At 42.6% G+C, this 17,305-nt stretch overlaps 1 protein-coding gene across 1 annotated transcript; it reads left to right on the top strand.

Annotated features, from left to right (window-relative positions):
• Positions 1-4,794: 4,794 nt before the first annotated feature.
• SMTNL1 (smoothelin like 1) lies at positions 4,795-16,963 on the top strand. Its single transcript, XM_060262045.1, has 8 exons — positions 4,795-5,365; positions 6,223-6,358; positions 8,379-8,433; positions 8,949-9,116; positions 11,330-11,432; positions 14,978-15,129; positions 15,944-16,149; positions 16,872-16,963. The coding sequence occupies exons 1-7, from the start codon at positions 4,847-4,849 to the stop codon at positions 16,086-16,088; spliced, it is 1,278 nt and encodes a 425-aa protein (XP_060118028.1). The 5' UTR covers positions 4,795-4,846; the 3' UTR covers positions 16,089-16,149; positions 16,872-16,963.
• The last annotated feature ends 342 nt before the right edge of the window (positions 16,964-17,305 follow it).

The raw sequence follows: 17,305 nt of genomic DNA, 5'->3' as shown, positions 1-17,305 counted from the left end.
AAAAATAGGAGCCTGTAGTTACCCATCACAGTGGGAAGGGTGGGTGTATCAACAGAGTAGTAAACAATGAGAAAAGCGGTGTGGGCACAGTGGTGGCGGGACGGGGGGGAGGGGGAGGCAGCCTGAGAAGGAAGCTTAAGAAGGAGAGAACGAGGTAGATTGAGGAAAAGACAGACCATTCAGTAGGTGCTGCCTTATACTAGGTAAGTGCTTATTTCTCAGTCATGCAGGGATGGACACATTGTGGCTCCAAGCAATTCAAGAACAGTTCCTGGACAGTTAAGACAAATAGAGTTGGAAGAGAAGTCTTTGTTATTACTGTATACTAGAACTATAATGTTCTCTTAGTCAAATGGAGGGTGGAGGATGTTCAGAAGTGCAGGCAGAGACAGGATGTCTGTGTGGGTCTTGCTTGGAAACAGGAAGATGAAGCTGTGTGGTGCTGCTTAGGGCTGGTTCCATATTTATGATCCAAAAGATTGTGGCAGAAATTCAGCAGGTGAAGCTTTTCTGGCACAGAGATGTAGAGATATAGAAAGATGCATGTGATGGATTTCTACCCATCCACCAATAATCATAAGCATAGACCTTCTGTTTACTAAAGGGCACATTAGAAATGAAGTGTAGGAGAAGCAGTAAAAACTTGTGCGTCTCAGGAGATTTTGGTGCCTGGCTCATGTTCAAATAGGTTTATTTATTTATTTGGATATTTATACCCTACTTTTCTTTCTAATGGGAACCCAGTTGGCTTAAAATATTCTCCCCACCACCACCGTATCTTCACGACAACAGCTCTGTGAGGTAGGTTAGAGTGAATAACTGGCCCAGGGTGACCCAGAGTAGGTGAATTTGAACCTGGGTCTTCCAGATCTTAGTCTGTCACTCTAGCCACTACACCATGCTGGGGTAGAGGGTAAATTTGAACCTGGGTCTCCAAGATCCTAGTCTGACAATCTGATGGGGTCATGATGGTGAGCAATCCTCAAGCCAGGATTTGTGCATAAAGTGTCACCGAGTCACAGCTGATTCATGGTGACCCCAGCAAGGGGCTTTCAAAGAAAGTGATTTAGCAGAGGTAGTTTGCCATTGCCTTCCTCAGCGGAGTCTTTTTGGTGGTCTCCCTTTCAAGCACCAACCCAGCTTAGCTCCTGAGACTGGGCTATGCTATGCCACCTTCCTTCCCCCTCAAGCCACTATTAGATTCTAAATACAAATGCACACACTTACAGATCAAGGAAGTGCTGTTTTTCTTACGTTTGTGTGTGTGGAAAGGAAGTCACTCAGAGACTAACAAGCCTTCCTACATAGGATTACATCCTTTCAAGCCCATTGACTTCAGTAGATTTGGAAGGATATAACTCTGTTTGGGATTGCACTATTTGGTTGATTTACTAATTGTTTTATCTAAGGAAGGCATAGGATTCTCATTGCTCAGATGCTGATTCAGCTCTGAATGCCATTTTAAGCAAAGTATATTCTAGGCCAGGGGTGGCCAACGGTAGCTCCTCAGATGTTTTTTGCCTACAACTCCCATCGGCCCTAGCCAGCATGGCCAATGGCTGGGGTTGATGGGAGCTGTAGGCAAAAAACATCTGGAGAGCTACCGTTAGTCACCCCTTTCTAGGCTGCTGATTTACGAAACACATGGAACTGAATGTGCACCTGCAGGAAATACAAGGCTGGGAGAACATAATGTGGCACTAAGTTGGAACTGAGTGGCACTGGAAGAACCAGGAATAGGGAGAGAACACAGCCGGCATAGCAGAGACTGACTGTGGAGGCTAATGTTTATAAGGGGCCAGCTGATGTAACTCAGACACCTTTAGTGTCTTCAAACACTAAGCTTCATTGGACAAATAGCACCTTCTTCTGTTCTAGCTTGTAATTTCTTGTCCCTTTGTTTTTAGCTGCTGCATAAAAGCTTTGTTCTCTGAAAGTGACAAAGCACTTTCTAGAGTTTATCCCTAAAGGGCCATTATAAGGATAAAATCCCAATGGCCATGGAGGGCTGCTAAAACTGGGGCACTCTTGGCAACTTAATGTAGAAAGAATGAAGGGCACAGGATAACGCCACCTTTTGCTCAAGTGTTCTGTGCATACTGAGCTCTCCATGGCTATTGCAAATGTCGAGGAGTATTTTTAGTAGTTGACATGCCCGTTCACCTGCCTCTTCTTTTCCTACTTGCCTATTGCACGTTTCATGCTTGAGTCATGGGCTCTTCCTGGCATTTGTCAGCAAGGATTATTTAAAGATTATTTACTAGGTGACAAGAAAGTCCCTGCCCCCTCTTCCCAGCCTTAAGGGATACATGCTCTGCTTCAGAGAAGATGCTACTTTAAATGGTTTTGAATGCAGTGCTCAGCATAGATTCTCTTGATAAGTTTAGCTTTCTGTGTGGCTCTGCTCGTCTCCAAAGAAGGCTGGATTAAAGTTCACATTTGAGGACCCTGCACTGAGCTGTATTTTGTGCCTCCGCATATCCAGAGTAAGACACTTGTTGTTTCCTTTGCCAGTATTCAAACACACAGTTCGACAACCTCAAAAGCAGCCTCACCTCCCAGGAGACCCTTAAACAAAAAGTTATCTAGTTTCTTAAACTTAATCTAAAATTCTCATATATTCTAAATTTCCTTCCAGGTGAACAGTTTAGCACTGCTCTGATATTTTGGGGAGGTACGGACACACCATGGTCTGAGTGGCAGAAAAAATTAAAACCCTGAAAGCAGCCCAGTGCAGAGAGGAGGGTCTTCTCACAGACTTTGCTGTATATTACTTTATTTTTACAACAGAATAAGGCCTTCAGTTTGATCCTACAGTAACTTTTATTAATATGATTACAGCATACAGCCTGTAGAGGGCATCCCTGTTATCTTTTTCCCTTAAGAAACAGACCCACTTTTAGGATAGAACTTTGTGGCCTCTTAAAGATTAACAAATATTTATTCCTTTCTGTACTAGAACCCCCTTTGTCAGATGCATGTAGTAAGTCCTTATTAGGAATACAAACACATCTGGGGGACCCACAATAACTTGTTGGGGGCATTGTATTTCCCCCTCTCAATTCTTCCCTGAAAGCCCCCCCCCAGCCTTTTTTTCTGCTTCCTTTTGACCTTCCCATCCATGAGCCAACCCACCTTTATCTGCCCCTCTGTTTTCCTCCTTTCCTCCCATGGCAGCCTTTCTCTGGGAAAACTCTGGGCAGTTTGGGCCAAGGGGTCAGTTGTGCAGTAGGGATGCTGCAAGGACTTGCAGGGGACACCTTCCTTTCCCCATATCCTCCTCCTAACACTATTTCTTCCTCCTGGGAATCCCCATATCCTCACCTTTCTCTGCTTCTTTCTCTCATTCCTGTCCACCAACCTACCTTTTATCTGCTCCCCCTTTTCAGCCACATTTGTTATTTGCTTCATTTATACCCCACCTTTCTCCACAATGAAGAACCAAAGCAGCTTATGCAATTATACTCCATTTTATCCTCACAACAACCTTGTTTAGTAGGCTAGACTAAAAGTGTATTACTGACCCAAAGTCACCCAGTGAGCTTCCATGGCAGAATAAGCATTCAACCCTGGGTCTTCCAGATCCTAGTATGACATTCTAACCTATACCAAATTAACTTGCAGCTTTCCTGAGAGCCAGTTTGGTATAGTGGATAAGTGCGCGGACTCTTATCTGGGAGAACTGGGTTTGATTGCCCACTCCTCCACTTGCACCTGCTGAGATGGCCTTGGGTCAGCCATAGCTTTCAAAGAAGCTGTCCTTGAAAGGGCAGCTGCTATAAAAGCACTCTCAGCCCCACCTACCTCACAGGGTGTTTGTTGTGTGTGTGTGTGTGGGGGGAAGGTAGAGAAGATTGTGACCGCTCTGAGACTTTGAAATTCAGAGTATAGGGTGGGATATAAATCCAAAATCTTCTTCTTCCTTCAAAGACCAGTACAGGCCTTAGAGGGGCCCTGCTCCCTCTCCCTGCCTTTTACATACAGAAACCAAAGCTTGAAGGTTGGTGATACTGTTGTAGTTGCCTAACAACTTCCACAATGGCCACTAAACTATAGAGGATCTTTGTTACTTAAAGGTACAGATGTCTCTATAATTTGCTTTTTTTGCAAACCTAGAGTTTTTCTCAGGTTTGTAAAAAAAAATCTGTCTTGTTTGTTCACAGTTCCAATAATCAGATTTGAAAATCATACATAAAAATTGACTGGCTACATTTATTATTATTATATTTTATTTACTGTTTCTGCACTGGGTGGATACTGTAGCCCCTAAAATACCTTATGTAAATCCTGTTCCCTGTCCAAGAAATTTGATCAAATGTGGCTAGCTTAGCTTGGCTACAGACAATAGTGTGTAGTATGTTGAAAGCAAGTAAGAAACGGGCAAAGTCAGTGGGTTTTCAAGATATGACAGTGTTTATGAGTCCATCATAGAACCCTTAATGAAGGAACTCCCTGTCTTTCGAAAGCTCATGGCTCAGTTCATACATGCATATACATCTTTTGATGACTGCCATATTAATTGATGGCTTTCCTGTGTGAATACCATCATTTAACTAACACCACATCTAAATCTTTAGTGTTACAAATCAAATACAATACTTTTCAGTTTATACATTCAATTCATTTAAGCAGTTCCTACAGTCATTTGTGTTACTAAGTGTGCAGTAATTGTGCAGAGAAATAAAGTGTTACACATGAATCTGGCAACACCAATTATCATTTGCATGAAGGACTGGAGGCTTTTAACAATCTGATGTCCGCATTTTATTCCTTGCACTGTATCTTTCAGAACTCAAAGAGGCTACCTGCTTCATCTTCCACTGAAACAGTAGAGGCGCGTGGCATCATGGACGCTGAAGGCACCAAAAAACAGGAGGAAGTCCACAACAGCAATGACCCAGGGCAGAACAAAGACTCAGAGGGGGCTCAGACAGAGACTAAGGGAGAGAGTGAGGCAGGGACAGTAGAGGCTGCTGGGAATGAGTCTGAGGGAGAGCATGAGACAGGGAAAGTAGAGGCTTCTGGAGATGAGGCTGCAGGAGAGGCAAGGGAGACAGAGCCTGCAGGAAATATAGCTAAGGGAGAGGGTGAGGCTGGGAAAGCTGAGGCTGCTGGGTATGATACCAAGAAAGAAAACCAGGCAGCAGAAAAAGCTTTGGGTGATGAGGAGGTACAGACAGCTGGAATTACAGAGAAAGTGAAGGCAGCAAGGGAAACAAGCCAAGAAGACCAGGCAGTGATTGAAGATAAGGTGGTTGTATCTGGAGCAGAGCCCAAGGAAGAAATTGATAGAAACCTAGAAGTGCAGGAGAAAGAAGAAAAACCTGGCATCTTGGAACATAATTCCAGCATCCCCCATAGCGAGGTGGGGACCCTGTGTATTTCTAGTTATAATCAGAATACCCGCTTCCACTTCTTTTTCCTGAGTGTCATCCCTTAATGCTTCCCATATATGAACTACAATTTTGCTTCCCCTTGAACATATGAAGCTGCCTTCTACTGAATCAGACCCTTGGTCCATCAAAGTCAGTATTGTCTTCTCAGACTGGCAGCGGCTCTCCAGGGTCTCAAGCTGAGGTTTTTCACACCTATTTGCCTGGACCCTTTTTTGGAGATGCCAGGGATTGAACCTGGGACCTTCTGCTTCCCAAGCAGATGCTCTACCACTGAGCCACTGTCCCTCCCTTCCCTGTGCCTTTGTTTCAGACTTGCCCAGGATACATAACTATTTTTAAAAAATCTACAGGCAGACAGACAAAACCATATACACTTCAGTCATATGCATCTTGTTCCCTGGTTTATTTCACATACTTAGCTTTTATATGCTTTTTCTTTTTCCTGTATTGTACACAAACCCACACATGCGTTCAGAGCTCCCTGCCTTTAATTTGACAGGAGGAGCTGTTATTCTACAAGTCATAGAGCAGAATGGAAATGTTGCATGAGGGAGCTTATTCCTGTGCAGTTCTGTAAACATACGTGACTCATATTTCTGTTTCCTTCACATGTAAGTGGTTCCTTTGTAAACGCATTAACATTGCCTGTGTATCATAAGAACTCAGATACTAGGGTCCAAATTATTTCTGGGAAACTTTGAGACCTCAGGTCAGAGCATAGACATGCTCTGGAAACCACTGGTCAACAGGCCAAGAATGAACGCCACTCCCTGCAATGTATGAACACAATTAATGTGGTTTGGTTCTTTCCATTTCACATGCACAGGGCCGAACAGGCAGCACTTCAAATGAACCTCTCTCACCAGAACCAGAGGATGAAGAAGAGTACTGGCCAGAAGTCTCCGCAAGCTCTCCTGATGAGGGCCCAGAAAGCCCCACAGGATTCAAAAGCTTGGAGGAAGGTGAGGAAAATGTAACCCAACACCTTAAGAACGTAATCGTTGGTAGAACAAATTACATGAGCTCATAGTCAGAGCTGATATTCTTGACTGATTACATGGAATGCCAGCAAGTGTGGCATCTGGCAACAAGCACAGAATCTTGAGGATCACAGCTTTCAATTTCACCCCCCCCCCCCCAAAAAAACCCCCTCCTTCTTATCCTGGAACTAAAACCGCGCAAGTGATGCCTTCAAAGTGTTCTAGCCAGTGTTCAGGAGACAGTGCTTCTTCATGCTCCTCTCCACTGGAACTTTCTCAAGGCCTTCACTCACATTTCCCTAAATAAAGCTGAGGGAGACAAGGGCCTTGCCATTTCTGAGAATAATGATAGAAAAGATCAAGATAGATATCATTTCTTACTTAAATGGCTTCCATACTAGGGTGTTTTTTTTTAAGATCTGTAATATTTATTGTAATCCGCCTTTCACTCTGGGACTACAGGCAGATTACACAGGATGAATCAATACAACAGACAAGACAGGACATTTAATAAACAATGGAACATAAGAGTTGCCAGGTCCCCATGTTGTTGCAGCAAGGGGATTGGGGGGCGTTCTGAGGGTGGGTGGGACATCATGCATGACGTCCTCAAAATGATGACATTGCCTAGAAGTGACATCATTATGTCAGGGATGCTGGGTGCAGAATACAGACCTTCCATCCTAGGCTGGCAAGCAGAAGACCACAAAAGAAGCCAAGAACAACCCAGCCCCACAACAACCTTTCCACTAGTCCATTGGAAAGGGAGGCCATTCCACAAGGTGCAGGGGTGGGGGGGAAGCACAACACAAAATGCAGTTGCTGATTTTGCCCCATTTGCAGGTTGGCAACTGCAGAAGGCCCTGCTCAGATAAGTGAAGCAGTCATGGTAGAGCACAGGGGGAGACATATATTCACACTACACTAAATAATGTGTTTTACATCTGGATTTTTGCTATTCTTACACAGTAAAAATCCTGATGTAAAATGCATTATTTAGTGAAGTCCTGCAGATATGAGGGTCCAAGGCAATGAAGGGCTTTGCATAACATTCATTCAATTTTATAGAGGATCTAGAATCATTGCATTCCAGCAATTTTTGTTGTTTTCCCACATTTTCCCCTGCTTTGTGACAACTTATTTCACATAAAACTCAGGTTTTGTACTAGCCTGTCTATTGTGCCATTGAAGTCTCCCTTAACATTTGCTTCCTGTTTTAAATTAGTTTCAGTTTTTCAGAGTGATTAAATAGTTCCTGTTCGCTTGAACAGATTTCCTGAGTGAATTCTTAATCAGGTTTAGGGGAGGGGGAGAGGGAGTGATTACTGTTTGTTTGTTTTTTAATTTGAAGCCAAATGATTATTACCTTTATTTTAGCAGCACAGTTATGAAATTACAATCCTGGGAAATTAAACATTACTTTGTGTGCAAAGGGAAAACACAATAATTAAAAACCTCCCTTCCAGAAAAGAAATTAAGGGTCCACACAGGCATGCCATGGGCCATCACGAATTAACTGATGGTGATGGAAAGTGCCATCAGGTTACAGCTGATTTATGGCAAATGTGTAAGGTCTTCAAGGCAAGAGAGGAACACCAGTCTCTGTGTAGCAACCTGATCCTGCCTAGCTTCCAAGATCTGATAAGATCAGGCCAGCCTGGGCTACCAAGCTCAGGGCATGAATTAATTAATATTAATTAAAAATTGGAGGCCGAAGTACTCACAGCTACATGATGAAGCAAACAAGGCTAATAAAAATTAAAGGGACAACTGCAGGGTAAACTAGGATTTTTGCAGAATAAAGCTTGATTTACTTCCAGGTAAATATTATAAGATCTTGCCCAGCAGGATGGGCATTGCCAGATTTTAGTGGGAAAGACAGCCTGCATAGTAAGTGCTCTGTTTCAACTCTGATTTGAGAAAACGAACCCTTCAGCAATGCAAAAGAGTTATAGCGTGGAAAGCAGCCTTAATTTCAATGTATTTGTGCAATATCCTCTAGGTGGCACCACTTCAAACACAACAGCTGCAGAAACTGCTACTGGGCAAACTACCAAGTGAGTCTCTGGGAGGAACTCTGGCATGGGAGGGAAGGAGGGATGTAGAGACACTGCAAAACTCAGTAGTAATTGCGGAGGTTAAAAATATGAGCAGTAACTAGTTACATGTTTCATTCTAGTTTCAGGCTAAGAGTTTATATCAGTAACAAGTCCCAAAGTATTACCCAGTAACAACATAATAATTACCATAGTTGGTTTAAATTGTTTCTGTTTAAATTGGAAAACTTTCAGTCAAAACTAAGAAAAATAGACAGACAAAGCTCACTCTTGACCTGGGCACAAGTTGGAAACAGGACCATAGAAAAAACATCTACAACAGTAGAGTATACCTGGTTCTGGCAAACAACCAAAATGATGGGGACGTGATCAGGAAGGGACTTTCACCTTTCTTACCAATGATATCTGCCTCTGCTCCTTGCATTTTGAGACCCACTGTATTAAGAAACTGAGCTCAGATTTATCCTGTTGTCTCCCCTTGTCCAACCTCTGTTTGATTTGCTTTGGGTTCCCAGCACTGAAGCCACTTCAAGTGGGGATCAAGAGCAGCGCCCTGCTGCTGAGGGGGCAGCCACTGCCAAGGAGAAAAAGACAAGGCCTGCATTTGACCGACGGGAACTAACCAGGCCACGTATGCCACCCAGAGTGCAGTCGCGCAAAGCCATTGTAGAGAAGTTTGGAGGGTGAGCTTGTGTCTACAGCATGGTATTTATTGCTTCCATGAGCTTTGCACCTTCTTTGTGGTGTAAACATGCTTCTTCCACTCATGATCACTAAGTTGTTTGCATTTTTAGGGGCAGACTTAACAGCTGAATTCCATGTACATATAAATTCAGTGAGATTTGTCCCAAAGAAGGCGCACAGAATGATAACCTTCATTATTTTATTAGGCAAAAGCTTTCATGACCCAGAGCCCATTTCATCAAATGCTATTACTGTATGTGGTCAGGAAGACACATGTACAGAGAAGTGTCCATTGGAGTGGACTTCCTTTCCCCTTTGGCCCCAGCTTCACACTAGCATGGTCAGAGTGTAAAGAAGAAAACCTCTCACTGCAAAGAGCTACTGAGCTAACCTCTAACACCCACTTTAAAAGAATGAGAAAAAACCAACACAAGAAGTGATCAAGAGATCTTTGATAAAGGAACAAGGAAGTTACTAAAAAGACAAAGAACACGAGTGTGGTGAAATCAGAGGAATACACTTAAGAAGTTGTGATAAAATGTGGCTTGCAGCGGTACCAAATCCTAAGATGACCATATCAAGAAATTTGTATTACAGAAAGACACACTTGCACAGTGCAACAACATGTACCACTTAAGAAGGAGAAGGCGTGAGGCCAAAAGAAGTAGGGCAAGAGGGTGAAGTAGAGGGCTTATCACTACCTAACCATTCAGGCTCCAGGTAGAGATCCATATCCTCACTCAGGGGTCACAAACATCTGGACAGCCAATAATCTCAAAGATAACTCCAAAAGGGAAAGTGCAGCAAGGCTGAACATTGTCTTGGGACCCAGCAGTGTCTTTGTATGTTGTGAGCTAACAACAGGCAAGTTTTGTACCACCCCATGAGGGTGACACCATCAAAAACATAAACTTCAGCATAGATTTTGGCCTGTTATAGGGTTTGAAGTCCCCGCCCCCCTCACAAGGGGAGAGGAAAGGGGAGAGGAATCCAGGCTGATATGTTCCCTGATTTTCAAAGGTGAGAGAGGCAGTTCTTGTAGCCTGGGAACATTTCCAAATAAAAGAAAGAGTGGAATTCTCAGGATAGGGAAGGTATATTGGAGGCAGTATTAATTATCTCATTAAACTAGGATTTTGGAGGAGGTTCTAGCTGATCGGTATGAATGAAAAGTTTTTAGCCAAGAATGTTAATGTGAATCTAGTTCTGTCAGAAAGAATTTCAGTGCAGTAGGATAATTACTGAGAGGCCCTGGTTAATGATCTGGGGCTAGACAAAGAGAGAGGGTTGTTTCTTTCTGAGGCTACCATTGCCACCAATAAGCATGATTAGATCTGTATGAGGTGACGACTGATGCTGCTTTTCTTCTGTTGGCCTCCAACCTTTGTTTTGGTAATGGACCAAAAATTATTTTTTGGGTTCCATGTGATACACAGAAGACCTGCTCTCAGAGCCAGCAACCAAAATGGAGTGTTAGTGACAACAATAACAGAATTCAGCTCTGGCTATGAAAACTGTTGCCACAGTAAAATGTCACAGGATTATTGCTTTGACTGCAACAGACTTAACATGACTAGCAAAACAAGAAATTGTTTTGTTTCATTAAATCAGACATTTCTGCACAGACATATGTGAATCCCTTTTAGATTGTTAGTTTTAGAGGGTTATGCAGTCTAACTGCCGCGTTAAAAGGTGCCTTTGTATATATATAGACTGATCAATGTTCCGTCTAAGCTGCAAAGTCTTGTGAGCAAAAATTCTACTTTGTGAGCAACTGGCATTAAAGTTGTGAGTTACTGCATAAATTAGTGTGATCTGGGTTCATCCTTCCTGAGCTAAGACAAAAATGTGTGAGCTGGAAGCTTAAAATCTGTGAGCTAGTTCACACTAAGTCAGTTTAGAGAGAACACTGAGGCTGATGTGTATTAAAGATAACAACAGTCTCTTGTAAAGTCTAGTGAACAGATCGGAATCAGGATAAATGGGTACAGATCCTAATTAAACGGAACTGTTTTCACACTTCTGGCCATTATAGAAGGATAAATGAATCAAGTACAGTAATTCAGAATTTGTGATCATGTGATATTCAGAGAAATACGCATTGGGTTTTTTCATTTTTGTTAGCTATCAACCTCATCCTTTCTTTTGATCTTCCCATATCCTTCTCTTTCTCATCATTTCCCTCCACAACCCCCAATTTTCCTTCCAAAAGGGCAGCAAGTGGTCCTGCTCCCAATATCAGAAGGATGGGAGGTGCAAACAGTGTGAAGAACATGTTGCTGGAATGGTGCAGGGCCAAGACTCGTGGCTATGAGGTAAAAAGTCAAAACAAACTGTGATAACAGCTCAGCACACATCCCTTTCCCAAGTGCTCTTCAGCTCATGATCTCATTAATCTCCTGTGGTAAATGTAGACATATTTGTTTCCATTTGAGGGAGTGACACTGGGAATACAGCTGGAGGCAGGCTTGTAGGGATGGCCATGAACCAAACCACAAAGCAGAATTTGTGACAAATTATGCTGTTTGTGGCTCACAAACAGAAGTTCTCCATGAACTTTTAGAGTGGTTCATGGTGGTTCGTGGATGGAGCAAAAAGTGGGGGGTTAAAGGGACTCCAAATCCTTTTAAAACCTTAATTTCTGTTCCCACAAACACTACAAAAATGGCTGAGCAGCGCACCCTGCTGCTTACCTGTTTCCTGCAGTTGCTTTAAACTTTAAAAGGATTGCAGGAGACAGTCTGAATAACAGTTGCATGGTGAGGGAGGTATGCAGCTGTTTTTCACATTGTCTTATGCAATCTGTTTAAAGGGACTGCAGAAGACACCCCGAAACAGCCTAAGCAGCAGGAAGCACCGCTCAGCTGTTTTTGTGGTTTTCACAGGGAACAGAAAGTGGGGGTTTAAATGAAGTCTCTTTAAACCTCGCTTTCTGTTCCCAGCAAGAGCCGCAAAAACAGCTGAGCAGTACTCTGCACTGCACAGCTGTTTCAGCTTTGAAGTTTTAAGGGACTGCAGAAGACAGCTCAAAACAGCTGTGCAGAGGGAAGTGTCTCCCTGCTGCGCAACATTTTGCTGTTTTGAAGTCCTTGTAAACTTTAAAGAGACGGCACAAGACAGCCTGAAACAGTTGAATGCTGCTCCCTGTCACTCAGCTGTTTTTTGGGCTTTTTGCAAACCCTGTTTAAAAAGACTGAGGTCCCTTGCAACAGGGTTTGCAAAGCCATAAACCACTTCAGTTTGTGATTGAGCCACAAAATAAACCATTTTCCTCGTTCATGCCCATCCCTTCAGGCTTGTGTGTATTGGCAGTTCCTATAAGATAATAATGCCACAATTCTATACACACTTTCTTGGGAGTAAGTTTCTCTGGACTCATTTCCAAGGAAATGTATATAGCCTTGGGTTGGTTTTAGCTGCCATACAAAATTCAAGATCATGAACCTCACCTACTACAAACTCTTGATGTTTCCATGTTGTCTGCCACATGTCTGGGTTGGATCTAGAATCTTTGGCTTGGCCTTATATAATGCCACGAGCATCAACATTTCTAGGCTCAGCTGTTGTCCATGAGCAGGTTTTGCTATGTTTCTAGTCTCAGTATGGATAACGCAGCAGACACAAGTGAGTTGTTAACAAGGGCAAAAGCCTGGACGGCAAATGTAGCAGTACAGCATCTCCTGAGAACTACATGGGTATCAATCAAAACAGGGTTTTCTCTTCTTGGCATGTTTTCTTAGCTACCCTGAAGTATGGAAAAACAACAGGGCATTCTCGTTACAGTCTCTGTAGTTTTGATCTGCACTGTTTATTAGCACTTTTACTTCTCATCAATTGCCACATCTCATGCACTTGTATCTGATCATGTTTCCTCCTGAGAACTAGTGCATGGAGCTGTGAACTAGGAGTTCTGTTCTCACCCCTGCCAAGCTGAATGCTCTCTGCCTAACAACCTCCCATCTTAGAAAAATATTTTTATGTGAAGTGCTTTGAACATGTTGGAAGTGCTACATAAATGCTAGTAGTTTCAGGAGGCAGCTGCCATGTTGGTCTGCAGTATAACAGCTGGAACCGGAAAAAGGGAGCTTTGACTCTTAGCCTTATTACCCCCACCCCACCCCCCAAAAAGCCTTGCTGGTCCTAAGGAGCCACTGGACTCAAATCTAGCTATAAGTGCTACTAATCATCTTCCCCCTACCCCTCGTTTAGAGAATATTGAGTTATAGTAGTGTGACCAGGATGTCCCTCTGGCTGTAATGATATGGCCTGCTTGTCTATCACCCTTAATTTGTGTAACTCCACAAAATAGTTATCACATACACATGGCAATATCAAAGCGGTGTGATCTCACACAAAACAAAAATTAAGTCAGCTGAGAAAAGAAATGTCATGTTTGATTATGGGCTTTCCATCCATACTTAAAAAAAAATCAACACATTAGTTTTCTTCTAATTAAAATCATAGAGCTAATAGGAACATTTATAGATTCAGGGGATATCCGTGTTGGTTTGAAGTGACAGAACAGAATTCGAGTTCAGTGCCAATTTTGTTCCAGAACAAGCACACATCTTTCATTATTCAGTTCTGGGCTTCGAAGCCTTACAAACATTCCATCAACTGGCAAGTAAAGGAAAAATTGCTTGAAATGCTGTTTAGCACTTGGAGTGAAATGGACAAACTTACAAGAATCTTAAAAGACTATGACTTGAAGAAATTTAAAATGGAATGGGAGAAATTTCAAAAATATGTGGGAAAGTATTGGAAGGTAAAGGGACATTTAGTGATTTTTGACAACAGTTGAAATCCTGTGGATTAACGGACTAAAATCACAAAGGAATATTATGGTTTGTAGAATCTTTCAGGCTCAAGTGCCGTGTTCTACTGGAGAAAGTTTTTCTTCCAAACTTTCTCCAGTAGAACACGGCACTTGAGCCCGAAAGATTCTACAAACCCTAATGATGTTACCAGCCGTGAAAACCTGAAATCTTTCACAAAGGGATACTTTTCTTTGGGGTTTTTTTATTATGTTATTTGTATTTTTTCTTGATAAGGGTTAAAAGATAAGAATGAGGATGGGCTATAACTATTTTAAAGAGTTGGGTTTTTCCTTTACTTACTTTTTCTTTTTTGTTTGTTATAAGGTTTTTAATATGAAGATTCTAGGACTGACACAATTACCTTGTTTTTCTTTAGCAATTTAAGTAAACACCAGCGAGGGTCATGAAAGGGGGGAGGGGAGGAGGGAAAAAAAATGTAATGTATTGGTGTTAATTTCATAATATTTTTAAAAGAATATCATAACAATATATTGCAATTTAATAAATTGTTTTACAAAAAAAAAAGGAAATGCTGTTTAGCACTAACACTGAAAGATACTGTAGTCTACTTGAACTTTATACTTGTTGCTAAGCAGACATGCCACTTTGTATGCTGCAGAATTAGAACTGTTACATCCGCCTACTTGTGATGCAATCTTGTTAAAACAAAAGATCTGTGTAGGCCTACAGCAATCCCCTTATTTTCTAATGAAAAATACAAATGCGTGCTTCTCGGAGAGCCGGCATAGTATAGTGTTAGAGTGTGGTGTTGGATGTTCAGCAGCACCCCATTCAGCCTTGATTACTCACTGGGTGGCCTGGCAATCTTTTTTTATAGCCCAGCCTACCTCTCAAGGCTGTTAAAAAAGAGGCAAGTTCATATGCAGTGCCCTAAACTGCTTGGAGGAATGATGGGATGCAATCTTGATGTACAACAGTAATGATGATTTAGTAAGAAAAATCTATTGCAGCTGAGACACAAAGTATAAGGTCAAAAAGCAGCTGAACCCTTCGTCATTAACCTTTCTCTTTCTCATTCCCAGAATGTAGACGTCCAGAACTTTTCCTCCAGCTGGAGCAGCGGCATGGCCTTTTGTGCCCTCATCCACAAATTCTTCCCAGATTCTTTTGACTATTCTGCACTTGATCCAGCAAAGCGCAGAGAAAACTTTGTCCTGGCCTTCTCTACTGCTGAGTGAGCACTCCACACATTCCAAGACTCTGGGACAGCACAACAGTCAGGACAGTTTGGGTTGGGTGGAAGATGATCCACACTTCACATCGCACCCTGGCTAAACTGGTGCTTGCTGTAGTAACCATATAAAATATGCAAGAGTGAAGTGAGTCCTTAAATATAGTGAGCACATGCCAAGAAACCACACCATCTACTGTTCCTCAGCTCATGTCTGCTGTGTGTCTCCAAGTGCATGGGGGACACTCACATATCTCCTCTTCACACTTAGTGTATACTATTTCAGACACAGGTCAAAACCTGGTGTTTTGCAGTGCTGCCAAATGTGGTAATCCACTCTTGGTTTTGTCCTTCAGGTGCTAGGTTAGCTTTGAGAGGAGGGGGCTCAAAGGCTCATGGGAAATGAGATTGCCACTGACTAGCCAGTAGAGGAACCAATACTGGAAGAGACAGTAACTAGTAAAAGGAGGAAAGGCATGGCAGCAGGACAATCAAAATTAGCTGTAAGTGACCAAGTATCAGTAGATTCTCCCTCATAACTCCAGAAAATGACCTCTTTGGCCCCTGAAGTACAGAAGAGGAGAAAGATTATAATTTACAAATACTGAGAGAACCAAGTGAGTCTCAAAAAGCAAGATATTCCTGTTAGTGCTATTTTTCCTTTGCATATCATCTATTATGGTTAAATGGTACTGCATTCTTTCTGTCCTGGACCTATTTGTGTGAAGAACTACATCCCAGAGTTAACTTGCAGATTCAACGAGGCCTTAAAAAGTATCAAAACTAATCTGACTTCTCTTCAACAACCTCCTCCCAGGAAGCTTGCAGACTGTGCCCCGCTTTTGGATGTGGAGGATATGGTGCACATGAGTGTCCCTGATGCCAAATGCATCTACACTTATATCCAGGAGCTTTATCGCAGCCTAGTACAGAAAGGCCTGGTGAAGACAAAGAAGCAGTGAAAAGAGACAGTAGGCTTATATCTGAGGCCAACTGGTAACTACAAAGGAAAGTTCACGACAGGTAAGGGGGCTCTATGAATCTTATTACTGAGGGGGGAATGTCACAAACATTTTAAAGACACCATCCTGTGGAAGATATTAAGTGGATGGAGGTAGAGCATCTACTCAGTGGTAAATTACCTCAGTGAAGAATTCTAGTCTCCATACAGCTGTGGTGGAAAAACATTTAAGAAGAATGCCCAAAACTGCAATGGTTTAACTGAGGGCTGTCACACAGAAGGTCCAGGAGCTGAAGAACGGTACACTCCTTCTATCTGGGATGGATCAGCCAAATCAACCTTGGCGATCAATGGGGTGACAGATGTCGCAGCCAGATCGCCCTCACATCCAGGTCCAGGAGCCTTATCAGACTTTTAGGAATTCCCAACAATGGCCATAGCACCTCTGCCCTCAAACTCGTTGAACGATGTTCACAGCCTGGAAATGATGTCCTCAAACCAGTTGACCAACTATCAGGGTAACAGAAGTTTGGGTGGGGTGTGACTGAAGGGATGAAAACAGCAGTGAAGGGTTAAGCTCACTTCCATCACTGCCAAACAACTGTTTCCAACATCTGAGGGGGGGGGGAACCATCTTGTCTAATTTGCCTTGCCACCGGAAGTGTGCTTAGGTGTATCTTGCTCCGCTTCTTTGCACACTGTAACGAAAAAAAGAGTTCACATGCAGGATACTTTTAAAAAAAATTTCAGGCTGAAAAAACAGGATTTGCTGTTTGTTTCTCAGGGAGAAGATAGCATGGGATATGTCCTGGCTACAGCCCTGACTTCATTCTGTGATTTCCTGCACACAGCACTGAATAGTAGTAGCTTTCCCCCTCTAGTGCTAAAGTCTACAACACAGACACTTTATCAGTATGCCTTTGAGATATTTAGGGAAGAGACTGCTGATACCACAGAAGCAATCATCTTCAGCAATCTGACCTCCATGAAACCAAAACTGGCAGCATCTGTTCCAAGCAGATACAACTTAGAATGAGCACATTCTCTTCTCCAGGAACCTCCCCCCCCCTCCTCTAAGCAGTGATGCTTCTTCTTCCTGAGTACTTGTATCTATTAAAGCAGAAATATTCTGAACCAAAGCAATTATTCTGATTTTGTGACAGCAAACAGCTCGGTGCCTACAGGTCCCCTTCTCTCCTCAGTGGTGAGAATACCAGG

The sequence above is a fragment of the Heteronotia binoei genome, chromosome 21, assembly GCF_032191835.1.
Source record: "Heteronotia binoei isolate CCM8104 ecotype False Entrance Well chromosome 21, APGP_CSIRO_Hbin_v1, whole genome shotgun sequence".
Taxonomy (NCBI): domain Eukaryota; kingdom Metazoa; phylum Chordata; class Lepidosauria; order Squamata; family Gekkonidae; genus Heteronotia; species Heteronotia binoei.
The sequence above is the reverse complement of the archived record's forward strand: the minus strand, read 5'-3'. Positions and strand labels throughout refer to the sequence as shown.